This window comes from Sprattus sprattus (genome assembly GCF_963457725.1).
Source record: "Sprattus sprattus genome assembly, chromosome: 18".
Lineage (NCBI taxonomy): Eukaryota > Metazoa > Chordata > Actinopteri > Clupeiformes > Clupeidae > Sprattus > Sprattus sprattus.
This window is the reverse complement of record NC_137916.1, coordinates 22,133,133-22,148,667: the sequence shown is the minus strand read 5'-3', so window position 1 is coordinate 22,148,667 and position 15,535 is coordinate 22,133,133. Positions and strand designations below refer to the sequence as shown.

General features: G+C 42.1%; 1 protein-coding gene across 2 annotated transcripts; it reads right to left on the bottom strand.

Annotated features, from left to right (window-relative positions):
- Nucleotides 1-207: 207 nt before the first annotated feature.
- LOC308379673 (branched-chain-amino-acid aminotransferase, mitochondrial-like) lies at nucleotides 208-14,984 on the bottom strand. 2 transcript variants are annotated; one of them, XM_080856909.1, is made up of 18 exons: nucleotides 14,670-14,984; nucleotides 14,534-14,572; nucleotides 14,195-14,292; nucleotides 13,523-13,589; nucleotides 12,975-13,066; nucleotides 12,266-12,370; nucleotides 12,107-12,174; nucleotides 11,701-11,797; nucleotides 7,162-7,236; nucleotides 6,409-6,609; nucleotides 6,052-6,162; nucleotides 5,684-5,803; nucleotides 5,265-5,428; nucleotides 3,311-3,453; nucleotides 2,783-2,868; nucleotides 2,353-2,493; nucleotides 2,135-2,209; nucleotides 208-1,916 (listed from the first exon to the last, which is right to left on the bottom strand). In XM_080856909.1, the coding sequence occupies exons 1-18, from the start codon at nucleotides 14,755-14,757 to the stop codon at nucleotides 1,875-1,877; spliced, it is 1,812 nt and encodes a 603-aa protein (XP_080713035.1). In that variant the 5' UTR covers nucleotides 14,758-14,984; the 3' UTR covers nucleotides 208-1,874. The 2 variants fall into 2 exon arrangements, with proteins under 2 accessions (XP_080713035.1, XP_080713034.1); XM_080856908.1 differs by lacking the exons at nucleotides 11,701-11,797; nucleotides 12,107-12,174; nucleotides 12,266-12,370; ... (3 more) ...; nucleotides 14,534-14,572; nucleotides 14,670-14,984 and adding an exon at nucleotides 8,184-8,237.
- Nucleotides 14,985-15,535: the final 551 nt, after the last annotated feature.

Below are 15,535 nucleotides of genomic sequence, written 5' to 3'. Positions count from 1 at the left end.
AACCCAATGAAGTCCAATTTAAAGCCTATTTGACAATAGTAATCAATCTGATTAAAGGCTTCATATAGGAAGTGATGGTTTTATAGTTATTTCAATCTATCACAGTAACCGTATTTACTGTGTTTTCAGGACACATTAAGTCATCCACTAGAACACCATAGTTAAGATGGAAAACTACCTGGACAAGTATAAGATATAAATTCAGTATTAACTTGATAGACACATTTATTGTAAAAATAGGTTAACAAAGGTAGGAATAACAACAACACCTTGATAAAACAAACAAACAAACAAAAAAAAGTACAGTAAAAACACCCAATAAAAGACTTGGCAGCAAATCCCTAAATGGAGATGCTGACGCTCCCTAAAGTGTATAGAGCACAAGAACACAGCACCCTACTGACTACATCCTATTCCATCAGGCACTTAGAGGGGCAAGGTAAGAGAAGGATGCAGTGTCGTTTGAAACAATAAAAGCAGAGGCAGGCTAAAGAAAACAGGAATGAAAACAAACAGGATGAAAAACAAACAGGGAAAAAAATAAGAAAAATAAGGCCTGTTACATGTAGGGTAACTATATCAAACCACACGTACAAGACACTGGTTTTCCACACTTTAGCAACAAACTAGAATAAGTTAAATCCAAGACAATCTTTGCCATCGTCCTACAAGAATACTAAAAAAAATGCACTGTACTGTCAACACACACACACAAAAATGCACATAACATGACACGTAACCTAGTGCAGTAGTGTTCCTGATAGCATTTTCTAAAAGTGGTCTGGTTCCGGCTTTTACTATGCAGCTTACATACAAGTTCTTCATTTGTGCGTGCAGGTTCGATTTGACCGCTACCATTTAATCTCAAGCTGGTTCAACAACAAGTTGTCATAGTAGTAACTTGCATCAAAGAAATAGACATACAAACTATGCATGCACACATACAGACACACTCTCATTCACCCAGACAAAAAAATTATAATCTATGATTCTTAGAGAAAGGAGAAAAGAACCACCAGAGTGAATGTGCATATAGCATGATATAACAGTTGTTTGCCTGGCCCATTTAAAAACAAAAACCTATATGTCCATACAGCATCGTAGAAAATAGCAGTATTCCAATGACAGCATTTGAGTACCTCTGTACAGTTCATAAAACCGAATGATTACAACAGTACGGCTACATTAAAAAGAGTGACCATTAACATCTTGTTCCTATAGTACCTGTTTGCCCCCCCCCACCCCCCGAAATTGTTTCACAACAACAGAACATGTGTCCTTCAAACTGAACATCTGCATGAGGAAAAAAGGAGCATGTGAATGTGGGTCAGTCTGTTGTGCATTCATGAAGTTAGCTAAGCTTCCTCTGGTATCGTGTGCTATTTGCTAGCTTGGGGGACGTGTGCCTTGGGAGGCAGTTGTGCGCTGCTAAGACAGTGGATGGTTTAACAAAGGCTTGAGTTTGTGTGTGTGTGTGTGTGTGTGGGGGGGGGGGGGGGGGGGGGTATGGGGATTCCAGTAAATTCTCTAGATGTCTGATTTTAAAGCCAAGACCCATGAGGCCCATTCACTGCAGTGCATAACTTTCCATCTAGTGGTTGCTCTGTGATACAGTTAAAATCAGACGCATCAGTACCCAAGTCCCTTTAAAAGTCTACATAAAAAGATACATGGAAACAAAACAAACTAGTAATAAAAAACTGCATCCAATGTGACCTGGGAGCACCAGTTAACACCTGTCCATCTCAGTCACACATGTGCCAGTCAGGAAGAGTGCATGAGTGGGTGGAGAGGGAGGCGGACTGGAGCACAAATTCTTTGCCTTTGCATATGGAAGAATGGTCATGGTCATGACTGGCACGGGCAGGGGCCAATCAAACGACCAGTGGCGCCCACTCGCTCTGTTTGTGTCCATACTGAGTGCATGACGGTGAGAGGGAGGAAGGATAAAATTAGGCGTCAGACAAGGCAGAAAACATTAAAGCTAACTGAGACATACAAAGGACATACAAAATAGTAAACATTTCATATCAAATCACCTTCACTCATCATTTTTTTAAAGTTCTTTGAGGAAAACATAGATATAATCTATTACCTTACAGAAAATAGAGGGAGGATGAGACACTGATCTTACCTGTATGTCATTGAGCTCTTTGAAGAATCTCTTTGCCAAGTCTGGGCCATTCTGCATTGTAGGAATCTGGTAAGTCTATGGGACATATTGAAAAAGAACATTACAATGACAAAATGGCAGGAACTAGTTTGTCAGTTGTCAGGGTGTGGTGAAAGTCAGTTTCACCTTGCCCCCCCCCCCCCCCCCCCCCCCCATCCCACACACACACACACACGCACCTGTCCTTTGTAGAGCAGGCTTCCTACAGGGCAGACGACACAGGCTGTGCCAGCACCAAACACCTCCAGAACCCGTCCAGCTTCCAGACTGTCAATGAGCTCTTTCATTGTAATGGTGCGTTCTGTCACTTTAAACTCTCCCTGAGGAGAACAAGAGGCACAACAGAACCCACCGACATCAATTCATACGACTTGAAAAAATAATGTACACTGTTGCGTGTACATTTGGACCACAATCATTGTTTTGCTAGCCTTCGGCTGGAAGCTTCTCCCTCCTCCCCCATAAATCACTGAGGCTGTTGGTGAGCTGATCTCTTAAATAATTTCCGGCTTTTCGGAATTCCTCCTGCCTATTTCCTTAATCCTTTCATTTCCCTCTCTCTCTCCCTCTCTCTCTTCTCTTCCGCCGCCCCCACCCCTCCTGACTTACCCACTGCCGGGCAAGGTCCAGCAGAGACTGCCTGGTGACTCCTGGAAGTATGATGCCGTCCAGAGGGGGGGTAAGCAGCTCCTTCTCTGTGGAGAACCAGTGACATGAGTATTCGACTACACGCGCTATCAAAGGATGAACATCTCAGCTCTTGTTCTTCGGATTTCAAATCTAGAACGGTGATTCAATGATTCATTAAATCCCTGCCACACAAACTAGTACATACATGATTGCGCAACTTAAGACTAAGTGATTTTGAGACCATATTTATTGAAATAATTCCTTTGAAAACACACACACACGTTCAAATTGTAGAAACTGTTCACAAATGGCTTGCAAAGCAGGCAGTTAGGCCTCAAGCATTTCCACACATAGCTATTGATAGATTGAAAGTACCTACAACTCAATGTACACACTGCTCACCCAAGTTTAGTCAACGGGGGGGGGGGGGGACAGTGACAGGAATGAATCGAATCTTTGTCTCAGTCATACATAGATGCGTACACACACACACACACACATACACACCTCCTGACTCCGTGGTCTGGTAGATGAAGAGGTTCATGGTGCCGACCTCTGTGATCTGCTCGTCATCCCCATACAGCCATAAGACCTGCTGACAGCCCTGTTTCTGTGCCTCGCTCTGGACCGCTATCGTGGGGCCATAGTTACTGAGGGACGGGAGAAAGAGAGACAGAAAGAAAGAAAGAAAGACTCAGTCAGTCCAACAAAAATATCAAAACTGCTTTGCCAAGAGCACTTTTGATAAGGGCACATCCTCTGTAAATAGATCCAGATTTCATTGCTCACACCTCTACAGAATTTTAAGCGATGGCGTGCTTTACCCTTGTGAAGGAAGAATGTGCCAAAAACCAGCATGACGGACAGACAGAGAGAGACCAAAGATTGAGAGAGAGAGAGAGAGAGAGAGAGAGAGAGAGAGAGAGAGAGAGAGAGAGAGAGATATGAGACAGGATGTTTGGAAACCAAAAAACTGGCCAAACAATACTGTGCACCGACCAACCACTTGTGTGATTTGCCAACTAACAGTTCACACCACAGAAGCTGTCACTAACAGTGACAGAGCTCTTGGGCCACATCCAGGTACCAGGCAGCCGTTCAGAGCCCCTGCGTTAGCCCATGACCCAAAAAAAAATCTATAGCATTCTTTGATCACTCTGTTGACTTGCATAATCTTTCTGGCAAGATGGAATGAAAAGCAACCCACACTTTCCACTGTAAAAACATTCCACGGCCTTCCCTGTAGACAGAGAGCTTCATTGACTTAAGAGGACTGGGCTGGCCTTGTTAAGTCCTCCCCGTGACAAATGCAATGACTGTATTTCATTGCAGTGCTATATGCACTTTTCTCAGCACAAGGGGAACATTTTCAATCAGTGAACCAAACTGAGGCAGTGTGAGGCATCTGAGCCTAACTGTGCCAATGAAAGGGTTTCTCTCTCAGGCGGACACTGAAAGACTGATGCACTTTCACACGAGCAGGCTAGACTACTGTAACTCGCTCTTGTCTGGTCTACCAAAAAAAGCCGTTAGTCAATTACAAATAATACAGACTGCAGCAGCACGAGTCCTCACCAAAACAAGACGGAGGACGCACATCACACTAGTCTTAAAATCACTGCACTGGTTACCTGTTAGTTTCAGAATAGATTTCAAGATTTTTTTACTAATCTTTAATACACTCCATAGTCATGCATCTTAATATCTGTCAGACATGCTCTCAAGGTACACACCCAGTAGATGCATGAGGTTTTCTGGCACTGAACTCTTAACAGTTCCAAAGGCCAGTACAAAGAGACATGGAGAGGCAGCTTTTAGTTTCTATGCTCCCAGCCTCTGAAACACTCTGCCAGAAGACCTAAGAATGGCTGAAATGGTGGAAACCTAAAAACGTGTACTTTAGACATACCTCTTTATTCTAGCCACCATTCTCTGCACTATTCCGCCAAAGTTTTGATTTGATTTGTCTAGGCCAAGCTGTGGAAATGTGAGGAGACTAAACCAAGCTGTGCCAAGTGGTAGTGACTCAGCACAGGTGCTTTATTTAGCAGAGGAATCAATCTGTACACATCACATTACAAGGAAGTGTGGTAGGTACAACGATAAATGAATGCAATGTTCTTAGGTTATTTTTTAATGATTGATTTCCTGGAGCAAAGGCAACACCTTAATCCCTTTGTTCATTGTCAACTCTGCAATGGTGAAACAAGTCATTCTGAGAACTGCTTGCCAAATGAAAACAGGAAACAAACCAAACTGTGTCTAGAAGAGAAGAGGTTTTAGTCATAGCATGGGACTCTTAACTCTCTTAGCGTCTATGTGTGCGCATATGTGTGTGTGTGTGTGTGTGTGTGTGTGTCCGTGTGTGTGTCCATGCATGTGTGTGAATATATGTGTGTGTGTGTGTGTGTGTGTGTGCGCATATATGTGTGTGTGTGTGTGTTTATGCTTCCTTACTCACCCTCCCATCTTGTAGGCCCCCACTCCACCCCTACAGGCCCTGACGAAGGCAGGGTCGGCCAAGAGAGAAACAGGGTTGAAGGTCCCTGTAGTGAAGTAAGGCCCAACGGGGCCAATGATGACGAAGATTAGCGCATGGCTCGCTCGTGACACACCCAGTGAAGGCTAAGAGAGAGTTTTGAATTAAGTTCAGTAGGGAGCAGCGAGTTTGAAAAATGTCCAAAATCCAAAACAACGGAGCCAACAACAACTGGCTATGTGACAGACTCTGCCACCGGTAATTTATGTCTACAGGTTAGGTGAGAAATACAAAATCAGTGTATACTTTTACAAAGTGCCAATGAGCCTGTGTGTGCAGTTTCATTGTGTCGAGGCGGTGCACATGCTCTAAGACAAAACCACCTTGGCTGAATTACCAACCTCAATCCCAATGAATGTTGGCCTGATGTACAGACTGGCATCTGCGGACTGAGGCACCCACTCCTGGTCCACCTCCACCAGTTTCCTAATACATTCTAGCATCTCGGCTTTTTCAAACAGCTACAAAAGACACCAAGACAGACATCAGGAGATTAAAACAACTACAACAAAAAAAAAACATAAAAACAAGGGTACATAGATTCAGAAAGCCAGAATTTAACTGAGTATCAATATGAGTGTGTAAAAGTGTTAGCCAGCTTTCCTGCAGCACAAACCTGCTGGGGAGGGTGTGTGTGTGTGTGTGTGTGAGTGTGTGTGTGTGTGTGTGTGTGTGTGTGTGTGTGTTGTGTGTGTGTGATTGAACTCACCGGTAGGCAGCACCTGTCAGCACTGCGATGCATGCGCTCCATGTTCAGCATGGGCCTGAACAGGCGAATGTGGTTGTCCACTCCACGGAATGCCTTCATGCCCTCAAACAGCTGTGAGACACACAGACAGACGCACATACAAAGACATCAAACCAAGCTTCCGTGCTTCACTTTTCTTAGTAAATTCAGTCAAAAAGGCCTTGAGGGGAAAAGCACAGTGTGTGATCTATGAGTGCCAATGACATCGGGATAACAGAGCCTTTTAGATATTACCTGTATTAGTAATATTGCTTCAGAAATGTCCGGTTACAAAACTGAACCAGGATGTTTTGGGGGCTGGGTCTGCCCTATTCTCACCTCTATAGAGTAGTGCAGGGCAGAGGCTGCTGGGTGGAGGGAGAGGTTCTGGAAGGGCTTGATTTGTGGGGCCTGCCATCCGTCTTGCTCCGACCAATAGATGGTCAGCATGTGGTCGGAGAACTGCTTGCCGAACAGCAGCTTTGAGGGGTCGGGCTTGGGCTTCGGTGCAGAGTTCCTCTCGATGGTGAGATCGGCAGCCTACCGCAGGCCAGCCAGGCAGAGGGCGAAAAGGGAGGAAGGGAGAGAGCAAGAAAGAAGAGGGAAGCAGTGCCAAAAAAATAAAACATTTCTGTGGATTATTATGGATTTCACATACATTCGAGGGGGGGGGGGGGGGGGGGGCAATTTGTCATGCCAGTTGAGTGATTTAATTTAAGTGGATTAAATGTAATTTGTTAAATGGAGAGAGCAGAGCGCCAGGGAGGAAGAAAAAGTTTAAGAACAATTTAGGAAAAGAGCACAACATGAGCATAACAGGGGGAGAGAGAAATTAACAGGTGAATCAGGAAGACAAAATAAACATTCAAAAGTAACTTCCTTCATGAAAGAAACCCAAAATGTCAAATAACTGTGTGATAAACCAGTCTGGCGGAACTTGCAAGGCGACATTCCGCTCTCATTAGCTTCAGGTACAGACATCCAATTAAGACTATATAAGGGGGGCGTGCAGGAAAGCAGTCGGTCCCATCAAGGTCTGACACAAAACGGTTTGAAATGAGGTTGCTTTCAAGTCAATGGAAAATAACTTGCCTTGAAAGAGGAGCTGGCAAACCGCAATGACCCCAGGCAGAAGGGGAGGGGCTGAATGAAGCGTCCATGGAGTGCCTAGGCAACAACGCAAACATATTAGAATAAAGATAATAGAAAATGAATATTCTATTCCTATGAACAATGCCTCCAAGCGTTATAACAAAATACAAGATCGGGTTAAAAGCCGAGACACTTGGTTGGAAGCTACGTATTCTGATGACCAAGGTGAAAGTCTACATTATTAATAACTACACGGACAGAAACCCACTGCAAGAGGAGCGTGAGAGTACCTGCGCTTTGTCAGAATGTCTGTCGGACAGCTGAGAGCTCATGTTGGGGTGCTTTAAATAGCAAATGCTAACTGCAAACTAGTTTCGAGACGTTGGCCACATCCACTTGGCAAGTGTGCCTCTTTTCTATGCCAAAGTGATCTGGCCACATTTTTGATTTCCAAATATTACCACGTTACAAATAATTGATCCAACTGAGCTCGTTGCAGTAAATCATTTTCGCCTTGACTGTAGGTTAGCAATGCATATACCACTCTTCCGACCTTAACCAAAGTCATTTCCTTCAAGTCAGTTTTGGCTCTAAAACCCACCACGTTGCAGAACGTTTCTCAGGGAAACAGTGGTGCAGACAAGCCCCCGGACGAAATATTGTAATGCAAATGTAAAAGTGTATACAAAATTAACAACCCTAATTTACTTTGTATTTGTAAAGTATATCTACTGCTCTTATTACATATGCATAGCCGTACCAAAATGTATAACAATGCGCTATACTCGCCCACTGTTTAACGTATTGCCAAGTTTACAGCCAGTGTAAAAGCAGACCAACTTGGCTTGTTCAGCTAACGTTGACTGGCTAATGTTAACTAGGAAGCGGAAACACTTACAAAAGCAGTTTCAATAGCTAATATTTACAGGTCATTTTCCCTGATGTCAGCAAATGCATCTACTCTGTGAATTATTGACAAAGCCGGTGATAACAGAGAGATAAATAGTGATCTTTGGACTCACCTTCCTCAATGCTGCCATTGCCGCTATGTAATGAATGGAAAATTGTCCGAGTGGAAGCAAATTCTATTACATGACACACTTCACGTTCCGGATTGGATGGAGAGAGTGACGACATTCCGCTGTTTTTGTAAACACTAGGGGAGAGGATAGATTTATCCTGTTTATCCTCTGTTAGCTTAATTTATTTACATTTAACAAAAATGTCCATGCATCCTTCATGTCCCCGTTCCCAAGTCTGTATTTAATGTACGTTTGATAATCGAAGTGCGACCTCTACAAGGATATTATAGTGGGCATTCAGGGTTTATTAGCAACGTTCGAATTTGGTATACTAAGTATTCGACATAATGGACATCCTCGTAAACATGATATAATATTATGTTTTACATTAACTCATTACTTTACTACAGTGTATTTCTTGATTGCAACAAAAGCAACATTTACTGATTATGAAACAGGCCACAACGGGTTAAAAAGAAAGCCTTATGGTAGGCGTGACTATTGTCCAACATGTGATTGGATGGGCCGAGGGTCTGGATTCAGCCCAAACAAACTAAACGGAGGTTAAACAAGTTCATCAAAATGGAATACACATCGCCTCTATTGGATGAGAGGTGGGGAGTTGTTGCTTTATGATTTTTTGATTGGTTGAGTGAATAAAAAAACCGAAACCTAAATAATTGCCTCTTCTTTATAAGTCCCTCTGAACAATATAGCAGCCTATTTCAAGTCAAGTCAAGTCAAGTCAAGTGTACTTTATTGTCAAAAATCTATGTAACAGGGTTAGCACAGAAGTTTCAAATTGCGTTTGACCAGTCTCCAATGTGCAGTTTAAAACATTTAAATAAGACATTGACAAAATCTCTCTCACACACACACACACAAACATTTAAATAAGACATTGACAATAATCTCTCTCTCACACACACTCTCACTCACACACACACACACACACACACACACACACACACACACACACACACACACACACACACACACACACACATAGCAGCAGAAGTACAATCAGTGGTCACAAGGTGCAACAGTAAAGTAAAGTGCCAGTGGCATGGTGAAGTGACTATGGAATGTTCATGTGATTTTCTTCAGTGTGTTGATGAGTCTGATGGCTTGTGGAAAGAAGCTGTTACTCAGTCTGCTTGTGCGGGCCCGCAGGTTGCGGTACCGCTTCACTGATGGTAGAAGGGAGAACAGACTGTGTGCTGGATGAGTTGTGTCTTTGATGATGTTCATTGCCCGCTTGGAACAGTGTGAAGTGTACAGTTCCTGAATGGCTGGTAGGGATGACCTGATGATCTTTTCTGCTGTCCTCACCACCCTCTGCAGTGCCTTCTTGTCTGCAGCTAGACAGCTGCCGTGCCAGACAGAGACGTTGCTGGTCAGGATGCTCTCAATAGCACCTCTGAAGAAGTGAATCTACTTTCTTTCTGATTGTATAGCACGGAGCCCCTGTTGGTTGTCATTTCAACGCCAATGTTAACAAGTCAGAGCATGCATCTTGTGAAAATCCGTGGAAAGAGGTGGTGACGCAGCCAGTGAGAAACGGGCCTAAAGATCATGGAAGTGATTTATTTTCTGGCGCTGCTTTTTGCCTTCCTTCGCAATAGCTTTGGGTTTCCACGCAATAGTTTGCATTTCCTCTGAAAACTCAACACAAAAGTATTGTGAGGGTACACAAACATATTGCGGGATTCTTACAGTAATGCAAAAGTATTGCAAGGGAACATAAAATGCTTAAAAAATAAATCATCACCAGGATGACTGGTTTTCGTCCAACATTATCATATCACAATATCTGTAGTCTATTATACATTGGTAGAAGCATGACACATATTGAACCGACGCACATTTTGTATTAAATTGAATATGGTCTATATTACGTTGTGGTGTCAAATCAGATTCAGAATACTTAACCTAACACATGTGTTTATGCCACTTACTGGTAGCCTACCTTATTGCACACCAGTCTGAATATCAACACCAAGCGTACTGAATTAATCTGGGGTACTAGTACACACGATAACTTTTAAAGGCTAGTGGAATATATGGGGAATTAAATGTTGGGGATGCTCAGGGCCAAAGGCAACCTAAATATTGAGCGAGGTCCAAGACCAAAAACACCAAGGTGCTTGTGGTTGATACTCAGGAGGAACACATACTTACCATAAAGGAATTTCAACCACACGAATATGTTCCACTCAGGCCTGGCCTCCACAGGGCTACATTTGTACCTAGTACCTTTGAGGGCAACACTAGCATCTGGATAAAACTACTCTGATTTGTACCTAGGACCTTTAAGGGGATTCACACTAGCATCTGGATAAAATAACTCTCATCTGTCAGGCCTGTTGGTGTTCAGTAGAGGATAAAAACGTACTCTTTAAATGTCTTAAACTAGTCAGAGGTAGAATCCATCACAGAAATCTATGAATATATTTATTGTTTTGTAAAAACTGTGTGCAGTGGTATTTATGTATGATAAAAGGTCTCAGTGATGCACAAGTGAAAGCTTGATTGCTGCTTTGTTATAAGCACGTTAAAATACACATGATAAAATAAATATCCAGGGAACACAGCAGACATATGCCTTTTTTCATTGATAAAATGTATATGTGTCTGCATTAAAGCCACAACTTCTGGTGTATTGTTTATAGTGCAGTATTATATTATTAAACTAATAATAACTAATAACTATTAAAACACAGGATTTAAAGGAATGGAGAACAACACTACAGGGCATACAGGTTATATATTAAGAATATGCTGGTGAAGGTGCAATAAGCTGTAATGGCCAGCAGGTACAATTTTTCCCTATGCATCCTGAAAAGAATGAAATCACAGTGGAATTGTGTCATGTTAATCACATGGTGCTTTTAAGCAATCATATTGGCTTTGCCATTATTTACATGACTAGTCTCTTCATTAAATGTAAACAAAGTAATTGAGTCTGTAACAGTAAACGTGTAAGTAAAGCAATGTATAAACTGTGGAGTGAAGCAGAGACTGCATGCCTTATGTGTGGGCTGTATATAGACCCTTATGGTTGTTGCACCTGACTCTTGAAGCCATAGTTAAGCTCAGCCCCCCCACTGAGAAGCAAGTCGATCCCTGTGCAGAAAGTGGCATCTGCAGCCAAGAACAGAGCAGCCAGTCCACTCTCCGCCTCTGTCCCCATCCGACCGAGGAGCTGTTGGTGATTAGAAGGGACAGTAAAAATTAGTAAGCCCAGCATTCCATAGAAACAGGGGGTCTCTCTCTCGATAATAAAGTGAGCTATTAGAACAAGGTCAAAGTGACAACGGTGAAGCCAGTAATTTCTATGAGTCCTATTTGATTTCTGATTTCCTGATTTCCTATCTGAGGAAAATGCACCTCTGGCAACACAGAATGATTGTGGATCATTAGTTAACAATTACATTTTAACTAGGCTAATGTGAATTGTTTTCTGTTTTTCAGGGACAAGGATTATGTCCTCCAAAATAATGATAAGTGCACCTACCTGTGCATGCTCTCCTTCTTTAATTGTACGAGCAGCATCCTCTGTCTGGGCAGCAAGCTCCTCCCACATAGGAGTCATCACGTTACCAGGGGGAATACTACAGAACGAATAACCAGATGTCGACAAAGACTTAGGGGAAATAGGAAGAGGTTATGGGGTTCCTGAGAGCAGGAGAGAGAGAGAGAGAGATAAACCAATGGTGCTGTTTCAAGACTACTTATGTTGAAAAACAAAACAAACAAACTTTAAAAAAATGCATCAACATTTTGTTAATATCTTCACAAGTTGTGTATGTGTGTGTGTGTGTGTGTGTGCTGTTGTGTGATCATTTAAAAAAGACACAAAGAGACACAAACAAAAGGGGCCTGGGCAAAGGATAGTCTAACAGACGGGATATTATATTTACCAATTGACTCGAACATGATAGCGACTCTCATCAACAGCCATGGCTTTGGTCATGGCTATGACCGCCCCCTGGTGGATAAGATAAGTCAGGCCCCACAATCCCAAAGCTAAATCATGCACTTCTGGTAGCAACCTTTACTGTACACCAAAATGAACTCACCTTGGTGGCTACATACGGTGCAGCATGCTTCTGGCCAATGGAGGCCACCAGGCTTGACACGTTTATGATGTTGCCTTGCACTTGTCGCAGGAATGGAAGGGCATACTGCAGAGTAAAGTGCTACAATTACCGTCAAATACCATGGACACAAGCCCAGACTTGACCCTTTTTCAGGTTTCACTCAAGCGCTTCAAGGCCTCAGATGAAAATGTGACGCAATACTGGGGAATACTTACTGAGGTGTTCTCCTTTGCATATCTATAGGCTACTACGTACATAAAGGAAGTCAACTTTATGTCTTCTAAACAATGTTTTTTCCCCCAGAGGAAGGGGGTAACTAGAACCTTACAGGATGACAACTCAGATAAAGTTTAATGATTAATGCTTTATGAAATTATTATGTAGGCCTAATTATGTAGGCCTAATTACAGAAATTGTGAAACATACACAAATAAAAAAACGCAGCTGTCCATATTATATTCAGACTGGCTTTCAGACACAGCTGACTGACATTCTCAGCCAACAAGCAATCAAGCTTTCACCTCCCAAAAACTAGCACTACCAGCATAGTTTTTCTGTATCAAATCTGTGAAATACTTCGGCATCTTCCAAGAAGAACAACCGTTTTTCCTGCTCCATGTATAATTGTTTTGCCAGAGTAAAATCAACATAAAGTCAACATGACCTAGAAAATGGATTGATAGTTTACCTTGGAAGCCAGGAAGTAGCCAATGAGATTCAAGTTGAGAAGATCTCTGAACTCGTCTGCTGTGGTGTCCTCTGTGGGCTTGTGTGGAGGGTCTAGGGAAGAGGCAGATGAGAGCAAGAGAAGGCAAGAAATTAGAAGAGATGGTATGTGACAGTGAGCAAAAGTAGGATGCTAGGAAGTTACATCCACTATAACCTAGTATTGTCTGTTTGAGTTAGTTATTCAGCCTTGAGAGCATTGAGCCAACACAGACAACGAAGCCTTAATATAGGAACTAACGTTACCGTAACCCTCATGTATTTCAGATGGAAACTGTAAAACACCTACCCTACCCCTTCATCTGGGAACTAATAAACCCTGACCTTGACAGGCATAATGCCTTAAGTACAACAACGTCAATAAAGGAAGAATCAATAACGTGATGGATGGGGCATTGTTTGATGTGTAAACTAGTCATAAGAGGATGTACCCTGTTGGCTGTGTGCCCTGTAATCAGTTCTCCAAGTTAAACACTAGATGGAGGTAGTGACAAACAGGAAGACACTCACGGCATCCTGCGTTGTTCACCAAACAGTCTATCTGTCCAAAGTGCTCAACAGTTTCTGCGATTAACCGCTGGAAGGGAAGAGAGTCACGTGAGGACTTTAGTAACAAATAAAACATGGCAGTATATTCACAAGGACAAACAAAGACCTAACAGCCTATCCAAAACCCTATTTGTTACACTTACAAATGTCAAAACTGTACTTAACGAAACCATAGAGGGTCAGGTAAGTCTCAGTGCATGGGACCTGAAAGAATCCCCTTAAGTCATCTGACCAAAGGCACGGCATGTTGCATATGACTGCCATCAAAACCACTGACTGTCAGGCGACTAGGCATGTGTCCTTGAACAAAAGTAGTTTTTTTTTATGCTGCAGAGATAGGTTTCTGCAACCTACCTGTCGCAAGTAATATTGTGAATACTGTATAACTACTCATGCATAACATGTCAAGGTGATTCATTAGGCGAAAGAAGCAGAAAACTAAACACAGAAGAAGTAATATTTTACAACCAACTAAACATTTACAGTGAGCACTTCACATACTCTTAACCAAAAGTTTAACTATTCCACACACATAACGGCATGGCATGCTTACAAAGAGTCCAGTTAACTTGTTTGCTTGAATTTGAACACTCTTATACACTGTAATGAGAAACATTTGATGAGCTATAGAACCTTAATGTCATCCTCCTTGGTCATATCACAGGAAACGAAGAGACAAGTTCCAGGCCCCTTCTTGTTTAATTCTGCCTCCAGGGCCTCCCCTCCATCTCCTGTAGAGATGGCATGGTCATCTTCATTTTTGATTATCAGGACGAGCTTAATATAGACAGGTGGCATTATGTATTAATGTATAGCTCAGTTTAACTTAGCCTACATATTTTATTTTGGACTGTCACTTAGTTTTTGGCACGAGTCCTACAAAACATGGTAGGACTTATTTAATCTGGAAATCACCTAGTTCATGTTTTACAGATAATTGGCTTAAGGTAATTTGTGTAGAATGATACTTACCCTCTTTGGCACAGAAAACAACCTTGGCCCCGTTTTGAACTGAAGAGGCAAGTACAGTAAGGGTCGCAATTACAGTCAGTTTTGGCACTGCTCAGAGCTCTTTGACGTAAACACAGCCTATGAAAAGCAGTCTTACCGAAAACTTTAACAATCCCTCTTCCAATCCCTCTCGAGCCTCCTGTAACGATGGCAACTTTGTTACAATAACGCAGAGCAGTGGCCATCCTCGCACTTTATCAACTTTATCGTCCCCTGAAATCACTTTCGGTAGCCTGTGACAAGTGCGGTCTTACCAGGCTTAAAATATACGCTCTTCAGTTCTTCCTGACTACCTTTCCCCCGTGGCGTTATAGCGATAGTACCGTTCGACGTTCTAGGATAACAAAACTAGGTTTCATGATTGAATCACCTGATTTTGCTACTTGTGTAGTACAGCATGGGCTCGAAGTTCCCTATAGTCATGAGATTGGCCAGAAACCGCACAGGGTGTTGTGGGGAATGTAGTTGTGTAAATTGCATATGAAAACATGGTCCATGTGTTATGTAGTTTTAAACGAACGAAGACGGATATTCACCATTCTGGAGTGTATGCTAACCTCAGTTTTGACGATAGGTTTCCGTTCGTGCATTTCATGAAATCATACTTCATTATCAACTAATTTGTGCACCATAGGCCAGGCTACATGTTAATTTTAAGTTGCATTAGGATGTTCTCAGGTTTTTTTTGTTTCAGTTCGTAATGCTAGTATAGGCCTACATGAAAATAAACAGACATAAACTCCAAATGAAACAGATTACCATCAGACTAACCAAATACCATATAAAAAAGATAAAAATTGAGCCTACTCTCAAGAGTTTTGTTGATTTTTTTTATATAAAATATGTATCTAGCAAAAACAGCCTTCTGAAAATGTCCTTTGTTTAATTTATATTTAAAACAATGGTAAAGTAATAATATTAAATTCATTTTAAAACAAATTCATTTTTTCCATGTGTTTCACA